Source organism: Saccoglossus kowalevskii, chromosome 1 (genome assembly GCF_978046115.1).
Source record: "Saccoglossus kowalevskii chromosome 1, keSacKowa6.1, whole genome shotgun sequence".
NCBI lineage: Eukaryota > Metazoa > Hemichordata > Enteropneusta > Harrimaniidae > Saccoglossus > Saccoglossus kowalevskii.
The window spans coordinates 29,423,665-29,444,016 of record NC_140641.1 but is presented as its reverse complement, the minus strand read 5'-3'; the positions used below and the strand labels follow the sequence as shown (position 1 = coordinate 29,444,016).

The 20,352-nt window shown below is 38.6% G+C and overlaps 1 protein-coding gene across 1 annotated transcript; it reads left to right on the top strand.

Moving 5' to 3' along the window:
* Positions 1–846: 846 nt before the first annotated feature.
* On the top strand, positions 847–12,193 carry LOC100374321 (retinol dehydrogenase 7-like). Its single transcript, XM_006817918.3, has 5 exons — positions 847–1,273; positions 7,429–7,641; positions 8,530–8,712; positions 11,468–11,605; positions 11,688–12,193. Exons 1-5 carry the CDS (start codon positions 973–975, stop codon positions 12,062–12,064), a joined length of 1,212 nt encoding a protein of 403 aa, XP_006817981.1. The 5' UTR covers positions 847–972; the 3' UTR covers positions 12,065–12,193.
* The last annotated feature ends 8,159 nt before the right edge of the window (positions 12,194–20,352 follow it).

The following is a 20,352-nucleotide window of genomic DNA, read 5'->3' as shown; positions in this document are numbered from 1 at the left end:
TCCCGGCTTTCAGAATAGGACTTTCCCACAATAAATAATTTAAATAATTAGTAATATTGTTTTTCAGAAAATTACTTTATTCTAAATAACCAACCACACAGCCAATCACAGTTCTTCTGTTGAACTGTATTGCTCTAATCTAGTGTTGGCTGGTTCCCGCCTCAAGTGTCATGACGTTCGAGTATTGTCTCGGGTGTCACGATATTGCCCCTGTGAATGTAAGTGCAACAATGAGTGGTGACTCCACGGCTACTATACTGGCACACTGGCACATTGACCTAAATTTCGATGAAATGACATTATTATAGATATACTATGCGGATTAGCTATTTTTAATTGTTCATGTTTCTAGAGTAGTAGTTGTCATATAATGAATGTTTTGTTTTTTGCAGCTTAACAACTTGAAGTTAACCCCTGTTCAGTGGTTCAGATCTCGGAATATGAACAGTCTATACTTTCCTTATTACTGTGGCCAATATTTTTGCTGTATTTATTCACATGTTGATTCAAAAATAGAGAAAGTCTGTTTGTTTGCTTTTTAAAATTAGTTTTCCATGATTCACGAATGTCCTGATAATGCAAACTGAACAGAAAACCGTTTATTCCCGAAACTATTTGATTAAAATCAGATGTATTGTATGGCGTGTTTTTTTGTGTTTTTTTATTTGATACATTTTAAAACTTTTTTCTGTACTTATCCTAGTAAATCTGTTTACACGGACTCAGTAAATTTTTTTTCTGACATGGGTTTAATTCCGCAACAGTCCTTTCTCATGATTTCAAAATGATGACCATTAGGCAAAAAGGTCACAGGGAGACGGTCATTAACTCCCATGAATCTTTGCGAAACCAACATGGCGACTTCCATATGAACAAATAATCTGTGCCTGTGCCCTGCTGAATGAAAACAATGTGTTTCATTTCGTTTCACGATCAGCTTCAACACCTATTTCCTGTAATATTTTACTAAGAATGGAAGAATCGCTATCAGAAGGCGGGGATGAGGAATTGCTGATGCTTTATCATTTAGTTTACTCCACCGTCTCGTTTATCTTTGGAATTGCAGTACTCGTCAAGTACTTCCGCAATGAGCTCCGTTTGGGCGTCCGATGTGTTTACGCACTGCTAGTTTTATTTGCCGGGGAACCAGTCTGTCATTTCGCAATAGGGAGTCATCTTGGTGTTATTATATTTATTTTATTTTGTATTGTAACGTACGTAACGCTTCCAGCTAATCACCTTGAAATCAACCACAAAGCAGTACTAGTAACAGGTATGTGTTTAAGGTCAAGGCTAGCCCTGCGTACAGGGTCATTCCAGTTTTTATCCACACCCCCCCTACGGATGGATATTAAGGTTAAGACACCCTATGGATTCAAATCCACCATTCAGGTGTCGGATTTTTGTTAACTAACACACCCCCTGGAAACTACTGATTTGACGTGTATGGATGGGTATGTGAAAAAATTATACCCCTCGGATACACACAAAAACAGAACCCCTCGGAAAAAAAGCAGTGTGACTTGCAAGTGGCCTACTTGGGTCTTCTAATTATAAAAAAGAAATTGGTGAATTGGGATGGTATGTTGCGAAGAGCAGTGCAGTTAGAAGGAGTCAATGATTTTTTTGGAGAGGGGGGGGTCTGCACAACTAGAGTGATGTCATAATATGATGACGTCACCTAGAGGGATGTGTGTGTCCCACATTGTTTTGTGCACCTGATTTGCAAATCGGTCCGAAAATTAGTTTAATGACTTTTGTCATTGGTGTTGATTTTTTTTTATTGTGATATGTCTCTAGTAATTGCAATCATGTAGAAGTACGTTCAACTGAATGGTCAGGTAATTTGCAGACTGATTCACAAATCATATGTATGAGGCAATATGGCGCTCAGTGTAAATGCAAAAATATACATCTAGAGTGCATATATACATGTAGAGTGTTATATAATAACATTTTTTTATTGCTCACAATTTGCTTTATACATAAAAGCAAGCAAGGTCTAATGACTATTGGTAAAACTTTAATACACAGGTTTACTGCTTTGGATTTAATGTCACAAAAACATTAATTTAAAGTTGTATATATTATGTTTTATATTTAGTTGAAAGCCCTTTGTAAATAGGTTAGTTTGACCCCTTAACTAAATCCAAAAACAAAATCCAGGACAACATCTATGGGTTTTGCCTGAAAAATGGCCAAGTTATTTAAGTTAGGAAAACAACTTAAATCCCATGATGCAACAGTGAGTAACTTACCAACATTGGCCTGTGGAGTCTGGCTGCACATTAAAAGCGTAAACTAATGAAAATAAATGTTATAACACAGCGAAACTTAGCGAAAAAGTATTGTGATAACAGTAGAACCTGCCAGCAGTACAAAAGTTCATAGTTTATTTACAATGTTGAATTGAGACTCCCTAAGTTGTTGAAAACTCAAACCAACTGGTTTCAGGCCTTATAATGTATGCTGTAATTTACATATTTCTGAAAAGAGGAAATGATCAATTTTCAACAAAAATTAAAACATAATACAACTTTAAAACCTAAATGTTCATATGATATGTCAAAAGTTTGATAATTATAATTGTGAACAGTCCTCAATACTTTTGCCCTGAAATATTGAACCATTTTGGTGTGACAAAAGACACAAGTTAACCAATTAATACATAATGTATGTATTTATGTATTGTCAACTTCAGCTAAGGGTAGGCATGGGTAGACACACTATGGACGCATGCGTAGATGACAACTCTCCCGCTTTAAATTTCAGTGCATGAACTCTGGAGGTCATTGCCCATCGTCGCATGTAATTCAAACATGTGGATATCAGTTGAAATGTACATGAATAATGTAATCGAAGTGCGCTGCCCAGAGTTTATTATATTATAGTAAAATTTAAACATTGCGCATGATATGGTATGTTATTGTATGGTTTAAATTGCATATTCATTTCATTTCGAATAAAATAATTCACAATAGGAACATCGATGAAGTATTTAAAATATTTTCCCGACATTCGGTAGACACCTGACTACTATCTTTTTCAATGATTTAAATGCGCACATGTGTAAGTTTGCGTAATTATTACGAATGCAACATTATCAAGTCGGTAATATTGAGATACTCACAGACCCAATACCCCGGGTCAGTACCCTAACAATAGTAAAAATAACTTGAGTTTGCATAATTATTATGAAAGCAATTACAATGTTGAAATATTAATCAGAGCCGGTACAATATTGTAAACAAAATTGCGTAGTTAGAAAAGCCAGTACAGAGTTGTGTACAAGTTGCGTAATTACAGTACCGTCGGATATCATAACAATTTTACTAGAACGACACGCGAGGCAAGAACGAAAGGGGTTGCTAAGGTAACGTGCCAAACTTCGGTCAACATACACTTGATGTCAGTATCGCAGCGCAGCAAGTTTCGCAAAGAAGTACTTGAATTCAATTGCGCCCAAAATGATGTCCCTGATCACTCAGTTGTCGCGGCGTATGTTGTACCAAATTTTGACTTCGGCTTTTTTTTCTAAGTGCATGTTCTTGTTCACGTAAAATGCGACCTCTCACCAATGTATTAAAACACTTTGAATTTATACTTTGCGTGATTATATTTGGTCTACGCGGAACATTAAACTTTCTAAACATTAATATCTGAGACCATGCATGATGTATATTCACAAAATCATATTTTATATTATGTACGTCTTTCATTCCAAGGCTCAGGCAAATAAAACAAATGTTCTTCTGCCAACTATTATAGACTAGTTTCCAAGCTTTTGACTAAGCAAAATTTATTTAATTTTCCATTTGAAATTTTTGTGATCCTTGTAATTTCCTAGTCCTTTGTGTTCATTCATGGTCTTGACAATAAATGTGAATTGCCGTGCGAGCCTACCATACACGACCGTGTATGTACTAGTAAGGGTGCCTCTACAGGGTAGTTGCGCGTGGAAAAGGTGAGACGCAGTTTTGTATATATGCCACTTGCGCGTACGCCCAAATCAGACTTGTGCATGGCATTCTAATGATAACCTGCGCGCAAACCAGACTTACGCGTGTGAATAAAATAGAGTTAGAATAAAGGGAATGAACGCGAAGCTTTCTAATTATGCCAGCCAGTAAAATACAGAGATTTAAAATATTATAAATAAAATGTATACAAGTGTTGTAATGTCCGATGTAATAGCCACATGTCGAGTTGAGTTTATTTTAATTTATAATGTGAACTATTCATGGATGCCAATGAAATTTGAGAACAACTGAAATGTACAAGTAAGTCAGACTCTTTTAAATGAATGTATCAAGTATACACATGAATTAGTATTTGCCCCAACACATTAGTTTATTCTTTATTCTAAGTTGCGACTGATATGTTTGTGTGGGCTTGATCGACACAGTCGTAGAATAATAAATAAATTTTGTTGGATTAAAACAGTTTGCAAGCAGGGGTACAGCCACGTATGACTGCATGCATTTTAAAAGGGCGTACACCCTCCCCCAGGTCTCTTGGCTGACAGTTTTTTTTTTTTACAAACCTACCCCTTGGAAGCTTAAAAATTACGACCGCATGGATTCACATCATCTGTGGGGAGTGTGGATAATATGAAAAAAAAAATTAATCAAAAATATGACCCCCCTCGGAATTAAATCATCTGTAGGGGTGTGGATATAGAAAAAAAAATAGTCAAAAAATGACACCTCTCGGAATTGAACCATCCATACTTTTTGTAGAAATATGACCCCTCGGATTTAAACCATCCGTAGGGGGGGTGTGGACAAAAACTGGAATGACCCACAGTGCTGTGTGTACGGGGACGCGTTCGGTTGATAGATGTCCCCACCACAGCCCTGCGTACCTCCATAGACAAAGTACGGGACTTTGAAAAATATAATTTTTTTAATGAAATAACATGCCCAGGTACCAAAAATGATGATCGATCACCAGATATATCCAGAACTCCCAGTTCGGAGTCCAATTGTGGATGAAATTGGCTACTTTGCCCTAAAAACAAACACATTCTCTTGCGTGAATGAAATTAAAAATGGCGGCGCTTGGTGGATAATTTCTCCGGTACCTACGCGTTTACATTTTGTCCGTCTTTACTAGTCGCATTTTAAAGACATTTCAGTTTCAGATAACTTTGTAATGGATGTTACGGATAACTATTGTCATTTCAACCGATTTCGGCTGGGAGACTACTTATTTTAAACTTGCGCACCAATTACGGTGCGTTCCCTCCCGGACTTTGTCTATGGAGGTACGCAGGGCTGTGGTGGGGACATCTATCAACCGAACGCGTCCCCGTACACACAGCACTGTACGCAGGGCTAGGTCAAGGCCAGCAAATATCACTGCATACATTGACAGAATCTTAATTTGGCTAAAGCGCCAACAAATTTGCTCTGACAGTATATTATAGGGGGGGGGGGGGCAAGGGGGGATAGCTGGTACTGGTTAAAGGAAATAAAAAAGGTATTTAACGTTTTTACCGGAAATAAAATTAACAGTAAAAAATAGTTTACAGATAAAGCAAATTCCTAATAACATTTTACATTTTTATAATATATGTAATAATTTATATTTAAGAATTAAAATTGGAAAATGCGTATGAAATGCGACATTTAATGTGGAAAATGCTTTATACACTTACAAAAAATAAGATCTTTGTTCAAATTACAGTCGAATAAAATAGCTAATTACATTTTACACATTGCCTATTTTTAAGAATTTACGTTTTTTATTTATTTAAGTTACATTATTATGAAAATATAAACATTTGATTACAGCTTACGAAAATACCCCTTGCCGACCCTCATACTTTCATTAAAATGAGGTACATCTTGAATTAGTTTAATTCTTTCAGTTCAGCTAAATTAACACGCTAGTTAAGAATGCACGTCTTGAGTGAGGTACATGTATAACAAGTGAAACAAAGCATAGATTATGTGCCACCGGTAAATGCTATGTAGTCAGGTAGTGGGGAGTCAAGATTTGGCACTACATTTGAGTGCTCTACAAAATCAAAAGTTTTACTAATTTTTAAACTGAAAATTATCCCTATTTTCTTAAAAAAATATTTACCCTGTTTCACTGATATTTAAACTGTAAAGTAACCCCATTTTCTGAAGTAATTATGACTTTTTTGGTTTTTAAATCACGGCTTTCTCAGAAGTTTGCTTTCTGGGTCACATGAGATGCATCATGTGTGGAGATCCGATTAACCTGGGATGTATCAGTCACATATTAATAACTGGTGATATACAATTTTTTTTTTCAAAAAGGCTTTTAAAAAGACTTTGTAATGATGGTATTACATCATCTAACTTGCCTGAGTGGATGAGTACCATTAATGTAGAATTGCACAATTGTAAGCATGACCTTTGAACTATCATCATAGTGACATCCTTTGCGTGCTGAAAACGATAAGATTTTGCAATTTAACGTTCTGTATTAGACTGTAGTGGTGATACCACATGTAATACTGTTAAATACTTTATTTTAGCTGGAATACATTTTCGCTGGGTGTTTTGTATGATTGTATTTTCGCTGACTTTTAACGAGTTGAATGTAAAATATTAAAAGATTTATTCACTGGATTTTATTTTCACTGAATTGTAAACCTTCAGGGAAAATTAATTCCAAGCGAAATTAAAGTATGTAGAATTGTAAAAAAAAGGAATGTATACATTTTCTGATAACTTTTAGTAAAAAGATAAAATACTATACATTTTGAGCATAATCTTTCTCCTCAAGCACAATTTTAAATCATAAAGTTGTTCTGACCATAATATACTTAGCTGTATACATGTATGTTGTTTGCGATGTCGAAGATGCAACTAGCACATATGTCCAACTTGTCACCGGGGGCAATGGTCATGACATGACTTTTATGAGGTTGGTTTAGTGCAATGGCAGTGAAGTGTATGCCTGACTATAGTGGTGAGGTGCATTGTTGTGGTCATGAGTTTGAATCTTGCTTTTGTAAGTAAGTAAGTAAGTAATTCTTTATTGCTATCGTATCCCATTTGAGATCTTGACAAAAAGTACAATAAAGTCAATTGTATAATTGTCATGTGCCTGTTAAACAATAACACATGATTGTGAGGGTAATATCACGATTTGTTGCCTGCCCAAGGAATGGTGGTCATGACCATAATATTGCCAGAGCCTTACTTAATATCCATTCTGGCACGTTCGCTGTCTATTTTGGATGAATAAAGTTTCTTCAAAACCTTGAAAGCAACCCCGAAAACTACAGCGGCCGGGGTAGCACCAGTGCAGCGAACGACAATTTGTTATGTGCTGTATCGTTGCATAGTAATTTCAGTGACGTCAGTCTCAACCAATCACAGCATGCGTAACAGCAGTGAGATGTGTTAATAGTGTATTTTTTATCATTATTTTTGCCTTCCATTCTAGGCTGTGACAGTGGTTTAGGTCTTGCATTAGCTCAGTATTTAGACAAAAGAGGCTTTGATGTTTTTGCTGGAATTCTCCATAAAGGTGGCCATGGCGAGGTCCTGTTGAATGCTAGTTGTTCTACTAGATTGACAACACTACAACTAGATGTAACCAAAAAAGATCAAATACAGCAGGCTTTCCAGACTGTTCAGCGAAAATTAGGCGGGCAAGGTATGTTATTGATATTGATGAGTTTCATGTTGTCCGGAGTAAATTTGTGTTGGCATCATTAGGAGTCCTAAGTTACGTAACCATAGTTACCCATGGCAATAAAAGGGTCCCCAAGAGAGTAATATAAGGTGAACTTAATCAGAAGTAGTTCGTCACATGATTTATCAGTAATTGCTATGCATTCAAAAATACCGACTATTACATTGTATGTTGGAAACAATTACTTCTGCATTGAAACCCAATTCTTAAACAACTTTTTATTAGCTCCATCGTTGACTGTGCAGCTGTCCAGATTGCTGATTTTCTGTCGTCTGTTACCATCATTTTTACATTATCAATCTTGTAAAAAACATCTTAATTGTGTTATTTATATTCTACATTAAATCCACGTCTTTAGTTCACTCTATAGTATAGTGTAGATTGCTTGCAAAATTAGTATCACTAACAGCGGGGCTATATCATCCAACAGACTGCTTGTCTATTAATGTCTTCTGCCACCTTTTCCAAAACCTATTCAACACTGTGAACAGGAGAAGTAAACAAGGGATACTCTATGCAACTGGGGGGGGGGGGGGGTTTACATTGTAGCAATTATGCTAATGCACTCTTTGTTGCTATGTTACTATGCACCTCTATCAACTCTTTGATGAACCACCTAGCAACCAATACACATTTATTGCTCCACTAAATTTCATTTATTTCTAGCATTATCATTAACAAGCCAGGATCACTGAATATACCCACAGACTATTTAACATGGCTAACATAAAAATGCATAATTTTTGTCAATATTCAAGTTTGGTAAGAGTCAAAATTACTCATTGTCTCTGTGTTTTTTTTCACAGGGCTATGGTGACTTGTTACTAATGCTGATATTTTTGTTCATAGGGCTATGGGGACTTGTAAATAATGCCGGTGTATTTTCATTTATGGACATTGAATTGACACCTCTAAGTATTTACCAACAATTACTTGACGTCAACTGCCTCGCTGTTGTACAGATGACTAAAACATTCTTACCACTCATTAGAAAAGTCCAAGGAAGAGTTGTTAATATTTCCAGTACATACGGTGAGTTCAACAACACTTTATTTTTTGGAGCATATTTTTGAGTATTGTTGCATGTAAAATCTCATTCTTGTAGACTATTTTTGGTAGCCACAGTTTACTATGGGCGAGCTTAGCAAGAGACTTGTTTTTACTGCATACATAGGCATAGGCAACTGCTCTTCCAAAGATAAAAAAACACTTTAAATTTCTTGTTTCTGTTAAGTCTCTGTTTGACCTCTGTGCGTCCGTATCTTTATCTTAGACATGCCTGGACCAATTGCATTCAAACTTCACTCATACATCATACATACTATTATGCATATGCATGTCAATTTGTTTCACGTTCTGAAATGGCCAAATGGCGGCCATTTTTGTGCTAAAAAATCATCAAAAATCAAGAAATTGTGGCATTTATGGATTGATTTTGTTCAAACTTGTACATATATTAGACATTATGGGTTCCTGATGCACGTCATTTTATTTTTCAGAGAAGATCAAAAAGGCTGATTGGCGGCCATTTTGTTTTAATGAATGTGCTTCTAGAGCCGACATGCTTTGACTGATTATATTCAAATTTTATATATTCATTATAAATTATGTTATAGATATATGGTTGTATTCCAAAATGGCCGATTTTGTTTTAATTAATGCTGTTCCAGAGCGATATCTCTCAATATGGACAAGTACTCGTTTGATGATCAGATACAAGATGTCAATCATTTTAATGTTAGAAAATTATAATCATATTCCTGACATGTTTATGTTCCAACTATATTACTATAAACAAAACTATATATCTTAAATTTGATAATTAACGGGGACTGTGCCCATGCATGGCTTGTTAATTTAATGTTTTATCAGATAAGTTTCAAAATGGCTGAATGCACATGCTGTTCTAGAGCCATGGCCTTGACATACATTGACATCGTAGTCAAACTTGACAACTGCATTATACATCATGTCATTTCTTTCATGTTTTGATTCAAAATGGCTGACTTGTTTTAGTTTTATTTACTATTGAACTAAGAAGGACTAATAGGTAATTGGTTTGTATATGAAACCTAACACACAGATTACTTTCTTTTCATGTCTGGTAAAAATATTAATATGACAACATTTGTATTATGATTATTTTCACTGTGTCAAACATTTAACATCTGTTAAACTTTCAAATTTATTCCACCCAGGTTTCTATGAACAAAGACAAGGTTACAATTGTGGCATTGTGTTTTCTCTAATGAATTTGTTTATCCAAAAAATTGAATTTGTCTTTGAAAATTGGTGTGTCTTTACAATTATCTATAGGGATAATACATAAAAAAACAGAATCCTTCTTTAAATCCTGCATGGGGGATGCAATCAATCAAAAGCTGTCACTTCAAACATTGTCACACATTGTGATTGTTTTGTCACGTTACCTACTCATCAACAAAATCAGTCAAATAAAATGGCCAACAGAAAATGGCATCAGTGCCATATAAAAATTAGTGTAAATTGATATAATGTGCACAGGAAGGAAAGACATGTCAAAATTACAGCCATTGTACAGTATGTAAAGAACAACATGGCGGTCAGTCAGGGGATTGTAAATCCAATCAGGAATAAAAATTACATGAAAAGGTCTATGATGTTTATTGTATAGACTAAGTTGAATTCAGTCATTTGTATTGAGTAACTGAATTCCTATTTCCAGACTATATGACCTGATGTGTGATGAGTGTGTGAAGTTTAAACTTCATTTGTACAGGCACGTATGAAATCTGTTTAAACAAGATGGCTGCCAGTCAGCCATTTTGTATTTAAAGCTGACAAAAATGCATGTTTGTCCAATGAACTTGACCGATTCAGGCATGGTGGATATATGGACCTGGAACTGCATTCTTTAAAACAAAATGGCCTAGTCAAAATTTTTTAACCCAATCTGAATAAAAAATTTGAAAGAACCCATTCAGCTATTTTAAATGAAACAAATGTGTTTGCTTATGTTCGATATACTATATGTGTGAAGTTTAAATAAAATTGCTCTGTTCATCTTTGAGAATTGGTTCCGAACACGTTTACAGACTGCAACTTTAGTTTTTTAGACACAGTTCAACAAATTCATCAAAACACAAAGCCTTGCAGGCAAACTTTCAAATGAGTTGGATGAAATATTAGTGAGGAATAGAAATGTCTGAAAACAAAATGGCAACTAATTGTTCTTTTTGTTTTAAAAAAAACGTAAACCTGTGAACCAATATTTATCTTCAAATAAATTTGAATGAAATCACGCTGCGGGTCTCTGAGAAATGGTTCTGGACACATTTAGCCATGAGAAAATTTGACGAATAAAATGCCTGTCAGCCATATTTGACCAAATGACTAATTGGTTTGCAAATATAAGTCACAATACATAGCCTGTATGAGAAGTACATGTATGAATGAGATTGGTCAAAGCATGTCAGAGAAATGCATGCGGACATACAGATAGATTGAATGGGGACTGGTTAGTTTGTGATTCAGATATTCTTTAAAAGTTACTAAGCCTGCTCTTATAACAACTTACAAGATCTTAAAGTGTAGATACAGCCGAACATGGTACTGCATAATTGTATACAGGTTGCTATCTTAATGGACACTTTACTTAATGGAAGTTTACAAAAGTACATGTACTTTGTAACATGATGTATATAATGGTATTGTAGTTTGATTCACAACTCTTGTTTTAATGTTTTTTTCCCTAAGTAGACATGCACCTGAAGATTTAGTGTAATAATTGTGTTTTGTCTCCCCTTAGGAAGAGTACCTTTAATGGGCTTAAGTGCATATAATATTTCCAAAGCAGGTGTTGAAATTTTTACTGATGTGTTAAGACAAGAAATGAAGAAATGGGGAATTAAAGTATCCTTGGTAGAGCCCTATGGATTTCTTACATGTGAGTATTAGTCAAGTCAGTGAACAATACCTATTCTTTGCTTGAACCAAGCTTGACTCATGAAAATTCTGTTTGATTACAGCAATTATATCAAGAGACAAAATGGATTGTGTGTACCATAGTATGATGGACAACCTCACTCCAGAGCTGTTACAGTTGTATGGTACAAGTTATTTTGAAACGTACAAAAAGGAGATCGTTGAGCATGAAGGAAGAACATTGCATTGTTCTGAATCATTGACGGAAGATTGTCAGTTTCTCTGTCGTTGTGTTCGTGATGCACTCCTCTCACGGTGGCCACAAGCGAGGTATCCAGAGGGCCCCGGAGCCCGGATTCTTATGCTTTTATCCGATCACTTACCGACTGCCATGTTGGATTTGTTTCTACCACATATTTTACCGGACTGGGCCAAAATTAAACCTGATGTTTCACAGTCAAGTTCAAATATGCAGTATTAACCTACTGTGTATATAGTTATTGTGAAAATTAGTGTGAATCACAATTTGGTTTATTCATTACAAACATTTTTACTTTTAACTTTTTTTTTAAATATTTCGTGCTGGCATATTTAATCTTAAATAACAACAATAAGTAAAATTAGTATAAATAATTGCATTTTATCAATCTGAGAAGTGTGTTATGTCTCTTGACAGAAATATTTTGAAAAATAAACCACTTTTAGTGTGGTTGGCACAAAATTGTTTGAAATTTCATAAAATATTGCCAAGAAATGGGAACTGAGATTTTGAGTCAACCTCCGACCTCCAACCTCCAACCTCCTCACATGAAACCAAAATATTGTTTGGCACAATTTCACATATGTCCTAATCTGCAGTGTCAACTTATTTGTCAGTCAAGATAACTATGTCACAGAATAAAATATTATTACCGAGTAGAAAAGGAACCAATGATAAAAAGCTCAAATACTGAAATTACCACTATTAAATGTTATACAATTATTTGAGATTCAGAGAATTATGGTTAAAATGAATGAAATTATAAACTTCATAGAATGTATATATCATACCCTTTAAGTGGTGTAATACCATAATGAGATGGTGTTGTGTTACATTTATGTAATACCATGTAATATAACATAGCGATTTCATGTAAACATGTATTTGGTGATTTACATTTAACAATTACATACATTGTGTTATGATGTAGTGATGGCATGTGATGTCATGTCATGTAGTGAACTTAATTTGTGATGTTATAATTTCATTTAATGACAGTAGAACATTTCCTCTCATTGATATAGACACAATTTTATTATTAATTTAATTTCTGTTTGCCTTTAATAATCTAATAATCTTTAACAATATATGTACAGAAAATTTATTGGAGTAATGTCAAAATCTATATTAAATACATTTTACTACTAATCATGTGTCCAGTATGTATTTGACCTTTGTGTAATTTCTTTGAAACATTCCATTGTGGTTATGCTATCTCTGCTCATTGCTATAAATGACTTCTCAAAAATAAGGAAGAATCAATTCACTACGTTCAATTAGCCACCATAGACTCCAGTCGGTCAAAATTACTATTCAGCCAATGTCGGAGAGAGGAAATCTAGGTCAGGGGAAGCCCCATGACCTCAAGATTTTCTTCCATGGCACGTGACCAAGGTCAAGAGGTCAGTGCCAATTTGCCTTATGTTCACTCACTGTTTTTTTCGCACTGAGTGTGCATCACAGCAAAAGAGTGCGGTTCAGTCAGAATTTTTTTCGACTGAGTCTTCTGAAGTACTCCTGTGACCGTTACAGTAGGAAGTGGTGTCTGGTAGGTGAATTTTTCTTATTAGGGCCTGTGTCCTTTTTGTACCGAACACAAAAAAACTTGGGTTACGCATATGACTACTTTTGTAGGGCTTCATTGTGTCAGTTTCAACTGTAATTTCGTTCCACATGTTGCCCGAGTACAGACTAGTCGTGCAGTCGGTTCGGGAAGCCCTCTGGCGTGAGTTAAAGTAGTGCTAGTATGGGTGGGAAGTCCTCCTGTTTGTCAACCAGTACCTTGGGTGCTGCGTCGGTAAGTGTGGGTCCTGATGGCCCTCTGTGGATCCTTCCTTGACGGTTTGCCTCTGACAATCAGGGATTGTAAAGGGCAAATTTCATCATTTGCAGGTCGAGTAGACAAGCTGCAGACATATTGGGTTGCCTCCCATTGATAGGGAAGCAGATGGGGCGAAAACCGGGGGTACAGGGTCTCTGCGAGGGCTAGTCCACAGCCAGTTGATTGGGGGGGGGGGGGTGGTGGTCAGGCATCCAATATGGAGGGGGACTGAGCAGGGCAGGAAATTGGTTTCGTCTCCTACATCCTGCCAGCAAGTACATTTCCCAGAGCACTGCCTTCTCTACTGGTCACTCCCCTCAAGAAGATCTGTGGCCTTCCCAGAGCGAACCGACTCGACTATCAGAGATATGATCTGAGGGGGGGGGGGGTAGCGATGTCTGATTCTTTGGGTACAACCTCGAGCAGCCCTTTCAAAGTCCGTCCTCGGAAACGAATTTGTGAACCAAAGCGTGGGGGTGATGCGGGAAGTCATCGGTCCTAGTGGTCCAATGTTCATACCCTCACCCGCAATCCTGAAGCAGTCACTCTCGATAGCGTTGTCGCTTCTGGGATCCCAGATGGAGAGATCCAAGACAACACTGACAGCGGGGCTGGCCTGGTCCAGCAGATTGTTAAATGTGATGGAGGATGCACAGACAATGTTGATGGCCGGCGTTGGTTCCCTCTGGAAGAATATAGTCCTAAGATTCCATGGTGGGGTAACCTTATGACTAACTTTTTCTGCTGGAATAAGCGCTATCTGATTAGTGGGGTGTCTGGTACCAGAACAAGCAGAGTCTGGAGCCACAGCTAACGCTCTGACTGGAAAGACCTATTCGCCACAGCCCGGAATGCCAAGCTTCCAACGTATGTGACACTCCTGCCGACTCCAGGAGCATGGGCCAACATGGACACGTATGCCTTTCCTCCCTCCCACAGATTCACCTGGTACTGGAGAAACTACGACAGGAGCACACCTGCGTATTGACCTGGTGGCGCCCAACTGGCCAACCAAGGCCTGGTTTCCTCTACTGTCTGAAATGTTAATCAAGACACCGGATCTGCTGTTCCAACCGGATGGCACACTATCAATGAGCAGTGTACCACTACGTGCATGGAGGCTCTCGGTAGATTCACAGACGGAAGGTTTATCTGGGAGTGGACTGGGAATCACCCAATTCACTACATTCAATTACCCACCATAGACTCCGGTCAGCCAAAATGACCTTTTTGAACTGTAGGCAATAATCTACGATTCAGCCAATGATGGGGAGAGAAATTTAGGTCAGGAGAAGCCATGACTTCATAGATATTCCTCCACGTCACGCAACAAGTGGCCGAAGCAAAGAGACCTGCGCCATCTTGCCCCTTGATCACTTCTGTTTTTCTCTGCACCGAGTGTGCATCATAGCAAAAACAGTGCAATTCAGTCTCCAGTTTCTCTTATTTTAGACCCCGTGTCTTTTTTGTGTGCAAAAAAATCTCAGATAACACATTTGGTTACATTAATGGGTCTCTTTGTATCAGCTTTTAACTTTAATTTGTTCTGCAATGTGCGTAGTGCAGAGACGGATCATGTTGATCATGCATTCAATTCTGCTGCTCTGTGGGCGTAAGTGAGTGGAGTGCTAGCATGGGCAAAACCACCCCTTCTACCTGTACCTCAGTATTGCGTTGACGAGTGGGAGGTCCAACAGCAGTGGATCTGATTTCTCAGTACCCCCTGCTGATTGGAGGGCATCCTTGCAGTCTGCTATTACAGGTTTGCCCGATCATGTCGGCAATGACGAGGCTGTGCCCCTGGAGCTTGTTGCTTCTATGGGACCTGTTGCGGGTCTCTCTGTGGACCCCCCTCACAGGGTGACGTGGTTTGCCTCCAAGATTCAGGCTTTGGTTGAGGGCCTGCCAGACCTCCGATTTTGGAGGGAACCAAACAGGGCAGGACGTTGGTTTTGTACCCCCTTGCACTCCCTTGGCATTGCCAGAAATAGACAATAGAATCTGGTCAAGTAGAGATTTACTGTCTATCCCATTGCAGTGACTATAATTACATGCAAAATTATTCAAGACAACGCATGATGTCATAGACTTTAAAGGTCTATTGTTTAGCCTAATTGAGATTATGTTGTTATGTTAAGTAGTTCACAGCTTGGGGTTGGAAACAATAGTAAGTGAGGTAATCTTTTGTTTCATTTGTTCTGTGCCCACTTGTATGTGTCAGCTGATCATATGAAGCCATGTAATAAATGGTTGTGGTTACCAGAGGACGATATACCCTTAGGTACACTCCTAAGATGGCATTGAAGACAGCCACCCGTTATATACTTAATACAAAAATATGGGGACAGACTAATCTTGTAAATATCATTGTGGTCGTCAATGGCGATTGGTATGCAAATTACGTTTGTCTGACGCATTACAAAACAAAAGACTGTCGTGGAATAATACACAACTCTCAGACAGACACTATGATGAAACCCCTTCTTTATAATAAGAAAAAAACGGCCGATACAATATATTGATATTTAGCATCAAAGGCAGTATGGGGATAGTGGTTCACGTTCGAAAAGTGGGATAATTTTTAACATGGAATAACGTACATAAAATAAATCTTGATTCAGGTTACTTCCTGTTGTTAATTGGATTAAAACAGTTATATTTGCTAACAACTGGATCGTACGTCTGTGTAAAAAATGCATGAATTTTAACTCTAATTTGGGCAGCGAATACTGCGTCTACAACTGCGTCAGCTGCGTCGTTGTGTTTATTGAACCAGAGAGAATTCAGAACGAAGCAAACAAACTTGAACAGTCACCTGCGTTACTGCATTTTCTTATTTTTAAAAATAGAGTCTGGCACACAATTACATATCGTCCATTGGTAATACACTGGGCCAGTGTAGAATTTATCATCAGGTTTTACGGCAAGTTGGGCATTTAATGGTGGAATGTTAATGGAAAGATCTATAACATATCGAAAGCTTGGAACGTCACCTGTCTATTACAAAGCACACAAAAGTGAAAAAATGAAAAATACAAGCTCAAAATTAAATTTAGTTTTAATATATGTTTATGCAATGCATTCTCTATGGCACATCCCGTGACGTTTATTTGACTGGGGAACACTGGCTAGAGCGGAAGTCGGCCATCTTGTCCACTCATTTCTGGCGATGATCCAGTGACAAGGAATTCCTGACTCCATCACGGGTCACTCCCGGCCATCTGAGGTGTATCTGATCTGGCAGGTGCAACCGCAAGAGGCGCCTCAGTATCTGTTCTTCATAACGACTCCATGAGCCACGTCCAGGGGCTGATGTGGGGAACATCAATCCTAGTGACCCGATGAATGTACCCCCACCCTTGATCCTGAAGTAGTTACTCTCGGTAGTGCTTCCGGGATCCAGACGGCGGGATCCAAAACAACACCGACAGCATGGCTACCCTGGTCCGGCCGCGATTGCTGGGTGTAGCGGGATGTTGATGGGAGGACGTTGGTTCCCTGTGGAATAGAGACTTAAGTCCACAGGGTGGGGCAATCTCATGCTTAACCCTTTCCACTGGACCAAGCGCTACCCGATTGAAATAAGTTTTGTCTATTTCTGGTGTATGTGTTGTCAATAGCAACGAAAATCAGCTCAGGCGTGTCGAGGAGGAAACTATATTCCGCCTTGGAACTAAAGAACCCCATGGAGTTAACAAACACTTCAACTCATTTGTTGAGCTTACTACCTAAGGCGCATTATATGTTCTATTGTGGAATTTTTGGTTATTCTATTTTATAGTTCATGCGCGTTCTTGCGTTCCTATGTTCTACCTGTACGTTTTAACATTTTCTTCTATGCTATCGATGAAGAGCCATTGCTCGAAACGTCTAGCTATTTTTAATAGTTATTTAGGACTACGATTACCAAATATTATCTTCTATATATCATATTTATCAGTTCGAGCAGCGTTTATTAATTTATTAACTGCTACATGATTGATGTAGTGTCTGATACCGAGGCTAGCCAAATTTGGTCTGAGCCAAATATCATGCTAGACCAGTTCCCTTGGTTCCTTCCCCGACCCTGGTACCACAATTTTTTTTCCTAGAGGAGCAGACACAGCCATTGGTTGGGACACAGCACAGCTACACAGGATATCCTGCAGTGTCATCTGGCTCTCATGGCAGGGGCTGCTTCTGTGCAGTTGGATGCTGTTTTTTTGGCTGTTTTTGTCGGCGCAGGGTGTGCCACCGCCTCAGTTATGCAGACTGGACCTCCTCCATCCCCTTTGAGATGAGGATGGAAGAAGCAGTCTTGGTGCTTCGGGATCCCATCGACAATTTGTTACAGGTGAAATCCGCAAGCCAATTTGGCTGCTGCCAAAGGCAAGTGGAAAGAGCCCTTACATGAGAAAACGTATCGACCAAAGTCAGCACCCACTGGCCAGGAGGCAAGGTTCAAGCTCTTCCAAGGGGGGGGGGAGTGGCAACACGCCCCCAAGGAAGAAGGGGCCAGGTGGTGGTCTCCCTCCTTCTCGGGTGGATGCCTGGCCAGCTTGCAGGGAAAGCAAGTTTGGCGCTTCCGTCTGAGGTGAAGGGGATGGGCATATGTTTGGCGGGAAGCAGAGTCTGAACCGTTTGACTTCTAAAGGCCTCATAGGATCTCACCGAGGCCGAGGAGAGATCTCCCTCGATGTAAAACCGCTGAACCCATGGCCACATATCTCTGTTGCACACAGATTGCACCAGTCTATTCTGGCTTTGAGGCAGCGTGTAACCGACCCTTGGACTCTCCAGGTGGTGATACATGGTTACAAGATTCTGCTGCAATCTCCACCTCCCCGGTCAGCAGCCCCCATTGGGGGCACTGTCAGGGGGTCCCTGCAAAGCAGAAGAAATCCATCAGGAGGTAGACAGTTTGCTTAGAAAGAGCGCTACATATATACATGATAAAGGACCAGGCGATAAGTCAGGTTTTCTACTCATAAGTGTTTGTGGTCCCAAAGACTACAGGTGGCTGGCGTCCAGTTCTGGACTTAAGCAGACTAAATCAGTATGTGCTGCTCTGGAAACACCAAGCACTATTTTAATCTCTGTGCTCCGTTTCAACTGGTTAGCCTCACCAGACTTGAGCACCTGGCTCACCTACAGGAACTGGACAGGCGAGAAACTTTCTCAGACCAAGCAAAGAATGCCTTACCCTGGTGGACCACTTATCCTGGATCCACTTGCCATGGCTATGACTCTGATAACAAATGCCTCTCTCACATGTTGGGGAGCACACCTATTAGACGTACAAGGGAACTGCCAAATTGGGACTTGTCAGTTGTATTGTCCACTTTGAGCAGACTACCCTTAAGCCTCTGGGATCAGCACCACTAAAATATTTGACGTGGAAAACTAGTTACTAGCTCTCGCCTCTGGTAGACGTCTACTAGGGGCCTTGTCCTCCTCGAACGGCTGTGCCACCTTTATGGACAATCAAGCTGTGCTAAAGACACAAATCGTGTTTCTCACCAAGAACCAAATCCCAGGACACAATCCATGGTCGATTGTCATCCCCGTCTGGCCAACATTGTAGACACTGAGGATCAAGAAGAATTGCTTCTTTGCCCGGTTCGAGCATTGAGTTACTACAAACCGTACTAGGGAGTTGAGGCAAGGCAGTAAACACATGTAAGCAGGACAGACAAGCCTTCCATTTCTATGTGGATCACTTTGACAGTGTTTGAGGTTTATGACCGTCTAGTGTCCTCGGCACAGGGTCTACAGAGACACCAAGTATGAGTGCATGAGGTTTGTATGATCACTAACTCATTAGCTCTTGCGTCAGATGCCCCCTTAAACACTTGCTTAGGGCAGGCTTCTGGAGAACGCAAAATGTCTTTATCAATTATTACCTATGAAACAGGCAATCAATTGAGGAGGGTATTTTAGGGTGGGTCCCAGTATCGTGGGTCAGACTGTGATTGTTGACCCAGACCGGATGACCAGCGCATAGGTGATAGAGCAGTCTCGGCTACAGATTTGTGCAGAGAAGTTTCTCCCATCAGCCCTCCTTGGACATTCCCAGGTCTGTTTCTGCCTCTTCTTTTTGGAATGCTAATTACCGCCAAAATTGGGTTTGGGTCTAGCCTACTCGAGCAATGCCGTCCACGTCGCCCTATCAGCACACAGATAATACTGTAGAATCACGACATTTACTGACTTAATTTTAAAGCTGAATTCTCATTGGCAATAAGTGATCTCGTGCAAAGACATATTTAGATACATGTTAGACTTCCTTAGTTATTTTGAATAATATTACCATAATTTTATATTAATTTGTACCTTGTCCAGGTTGTATAACACGAATTATTGAGTTTTATTATACGATCCCAGCATTATATGAATGCTATACTTATTATCTCAACTTGGTTTTGCATAATAAAAAATAAATGTAATAAATTTTATGATGAGCGAAATATGAATGAAGATGACCGTAAATAGACTAATTATGTTATCATTTGTTCAAAAATCTATAATCACAGTCATTATTATGTCAAAACAAAACAACATTTTAAAATGCCTTACCTAAACGTGTATTTGTACATCCATTTCATATTAATATTTCAAGTTTCAATGTTTCTAAAATAAGTCGCCTAAATTAAAATAGTATTCCAATCAACTGTTGAAGGTTTTCGCATTTGATGATAACATTTTTTAG